This window comes from Cupressus sempervirens, chromosome 3 (genome assembly GCF_028749045.1).
Source record: "Cupressus sempervirens isolate cs-2001-9-10 chromosome 3, ASM2874904v1, whole genome shotgun sequence".
NCBI lineage: Eukaryota > Viridiplantae > Streptophyta > Pinopsida > Cupressales > Cupressaceae > Cupressus > Cupressus sempervirens.
In genome coordinates, this window is record NC_143120.1 from 270,886,414 (window position 1) to 270,889,776 (window position 3,363).

The 3,363-nt window shown below is 35.4% G+C and overlaps 1 protein-coding gene across 1 annotated transcript; it reads left to right on the plus strand.

Moving 5' to 3' along the window:
* The first annotated feature begins 1,500 nt into the window (after positions 1 to 1,500).
* Positions 1,501 to 3,138, plus strand: LOC149565960 (peroxidase 4-like). Its single transcript, XM_089819427.1, has 4 exons — positions 1,501 to 1,758; positions 1,860 to 2,051; positions 2,251 to 2,416; positions 2,522 to 3,138. Exons 1-4 carry the CDS (start codon positions 1,552 to 1,554, stop codon positions 2,905 to 2,907), a joined length of 951 nt encoding a protein of 316 aa, XP_089675553.1. The 5' UTR covers positions 1,501 to 1,551; the 3' UTR covers positions 2,908 to 3,138.
* The last annotated feature ends 225 nt before the right edge of the window (positions 3,139 to 3,363 follow it).

The window sequence follows — 3,363 nt, forward strand, 5'->3', positions numbered from 1 at the left end:
TGCAAGACTAAACTATTAAATGCAAGCCTAAATAGTTATGAACATAATTCTAAATTTAAATGAAATTAATTAAAATTGAAATCTAAATCAAAGTAGAACATTATAACTAATTTTGAATTTCAATTTACATCTACATCTAAATCTAAATGAAAATGTAAATAAAAAATAGAAATCTCACCTGCAAAAATGTTACTCCAAAACTTCAATTTACTCCTATTCAAAAACTCCAATCTAATCTTCCAATAACCTCCACCTCTTCCTTCCTGCAAAAACATAAAATGAAAATGAAATGAGGAGCCTTGGTTTTGTAACTTCTGAGAGGCTCCTCATATCCCCCAACAGACGTCTCTTCACATTCCACGAATTTGTTTCAAATTCCCCCACTCCCCCCAAAAAATAAGCATGAATGTGCATGCAAAATTATATTTAACAAAAAAAAAAAAAATCATATTGAAATTATTTCGCCCCTATTTTTTCGAGCCCTATTTTTTCAGGCCTATTATTTCGGCCTCCATTTGGCTTCCTATTATTTCGGCCAGCTATTATTTTGGGAATTCTTTTTTAATATTTAATTTGGAAGTTTGTAACTACTCCCAAATCATTTTTATTGACAAGGAATCTTAGCATATTCTCGTGCTGGGCATTTGTGCTGCCATTGTATAAAACGTCTCTCGGCGTAATTATTATGAATTAAATTAAAATTGTTAATGTACTTAGTAAAAGAAATATTGTTATTAAGAGAACTGTTATGAATATTGCTCACTTGAAAGAAGATTCATTTGTACACGATTCCTTGAAACAGTACCAGTTATCCACACTTATTTGAGTACTCTAAAATGCCCTACATAATTGAAATGGGAATTAATTGTTTTACTTTCCAAATCTAAATAGTATAATAAGGCGAACGCAAGATTTTCATGAAATGCTGACCCACTAAATTTCGTGGCTGATGTAGACCCACTTAATAAGCAAAAATTTGTTTTTTGAAAAAGATTAAGAGTCAATGAATTCTTAAAAAGAATTATTTGATGTGTCGTGGAAGGTTTGAACAAATCATTTTCTACTACGGATAATATGAAATTTGAATGAAGGAAACATACGTGAACAGAAGTATGACTTTGTCGTAGTAAACGAATAAAGCCATTCGCTGCTTAGAATGAGTATTTCATGCTTTGTCAGCGCTCCAGGTCAAAGACTGAATGTGGTTGGACGGCAAGATCTAATTAAAATGAAAGACGTATTGCACACGCTGAGCCCTCCTGCACCAGCTGGTTCATTTATAAAATTTAAAGAATCAGACGGCTTTACGTCTGTGGGGTATCGTATTTTGAATTTTTATTCCGTGTTGATTCTTTCCACACCAGCACTGTTTTGTGTAGGAAAAATTCAGCAGACAATAACGTTTAATCGGCCATAGATTACTTTCATCCTACGAAAGCTCTTTGGGCATTATAAAAGCCAATACTCCCAAACATTTCCACAACAACAAATTCAATTCTATTTTCGAATCGAGAAATAGTTTTCGTTTATCGAGCTGCATATCATTCAGACATGAGGACTAATAGTTTGATTGCATGTATTGGTTTGGTGGTCTTCTGTTCGAGTCTCGCCAATGGGCAGCTCAGCTCGACGTTTTATGATAAGACATGTCCCAAGGCACTCTCTACAATCAAATCTGCTGTGAAATCTGCAGTCGCCAAGGAAAAACGCATGGGTGCATCGTTGCTTCGTCTTCACTTTCACGATTGTTTCGTTAACGTAGGATTTCCCCTTTCCTTTTACGTTTCCTGGTGTCTTGGTATCTTATTCTGTTGTCTCAATGTAACGTTGTTCTCTTCAATTTTTGTTTTGATTTGTAGGGTTGTGATGGGTCGATTCTATTGGACGACTCGTCAAGCATCACGGGAGAAAAGACAGCAAGACCTAACGCAAACTCTGTCAGAGGATTTGATGTGATAGACACTATCAAGACTCAGGTCGAAGCGGCTTGCAGCGGAACTGTTTCTTGCGCAGACATTTTGGCCATTGCTGCTCGTGATTCCGTTGTCGAAGTAAGAAATTTCTACATCTATATTTACTTTTTTCCAGCTCACATGAAACCTTAGAGTTAATTGGGAATGATTAAGAAGAAATAAGATTAACCTTAACATTAAAGTTGGAGGACTTAGTAGCAGTATCATTATTTTCAGAATTGATCAGAGGAAAACAATATTGTTGGTGATGATAAATATATTTTTTTTGCATGAACAGTTAGGAGGGCCATCATGGACAGTACAACTGGGGCGAAGAGACTCAAAAACTGCAAGTTTAAGCGGTGCAAACAGCAACATTCCCCCACCCACATCAAGCCTCAGCGCACTTATCTCCTCCTTCAGTAATCAGGGTCTTTCTACAAAAGACATGATTGCCCTCTCAGGTAATTAAACGTTATTTATATTCAATAAAAAGTTTATATGGATTGCAGGCAAGTTAAGTGGTATATGTGTTTACTAAAGGAGTGGCTGTTTTGACTGGTTTTCAGGTGCTCATACAATTGGACAGGCGCGTTGCACCAATTTCAGAACTCACATATACAATGAGACGAATATAAACAGTGCATTTGCCAGTTCTGTGAAGGGTAACTGCCCAAGCGCGGGTGGTGACAACAACTTGTCTCCTTTAGATGTCCAAACTCCCACCGCGTTTGATAATAAATACTACGCAAATTTGAGGAGTCAGAAAGGACTTCTTCACTCTGACCAAGAACTATTTAATGGAGGATCTGCCGATTCTCAAGTGAAGACATATTGTAACAATCAGAACACCTTCTTCAGTGATTTTGCAGCTGCCATGGTGAATATGGGAAATATAAACCCTCTAACGGGTAACAACGGAGAAGTTAGAAAGAATTGCAGGAAGCCCAATTAGAAATTTTGCTTACTGGAATAAAGTTATGCATCAAAGAAATGTGAATATAATGTATTGAATCCATATAAACTATTACTCTTGAGATATAGTTACTATATTTCAAGTTCTTTTATAATATGCATCTCCAAAATGTATAATTAGCACTTGGATCAAGTGCGAAGAAGATGTAAGGGGTAAGCTAATAAGCCACAGTTGTGAAATTAATATTAAAATAAATTTGATATTGTGGAATGGTGGCTATGCAACATTTTAATTAATTTCAACACAATGAAAATAGTGTATTTGTAAACACAATCAGAACAGGTATAAGAGCAATTAAGCAGCAAATCAAGGATAGGTTTTGAACAAGATGGAAATTAACTTGAACCTTGCAAAAACAAAGAATAGTTGTTTGAATGTCATTAGATTAAAATAATTACAAACTAATTGCGTTATTGTTTTACATACACAAATCAC

Bases quoted from the DNA above. Each gene is read 5' to 3' on its own strand.
- LOC149565960 (XM_089819427.1), top strand. From the start codon at position 1,552: ATGAGGACTAATAGTTTGATTGCATGTATTGGTTTGGTGGTCTTCTGT. The intron at 2,052-2,250 runs GTAAGAAATTTC...TTGCATGAACAG, and splicing joins CTCGTGATTCCGTTGTCGAA to TTAGGAGGGCCATCATGGAC. The intron at 2,417-2,521 runs GTAATTAAACGT...ACTGGTTTTCAG, and splicing joins AGACATGATTGCCCTCTCAG to GTGCTCATACAATTGGACAG.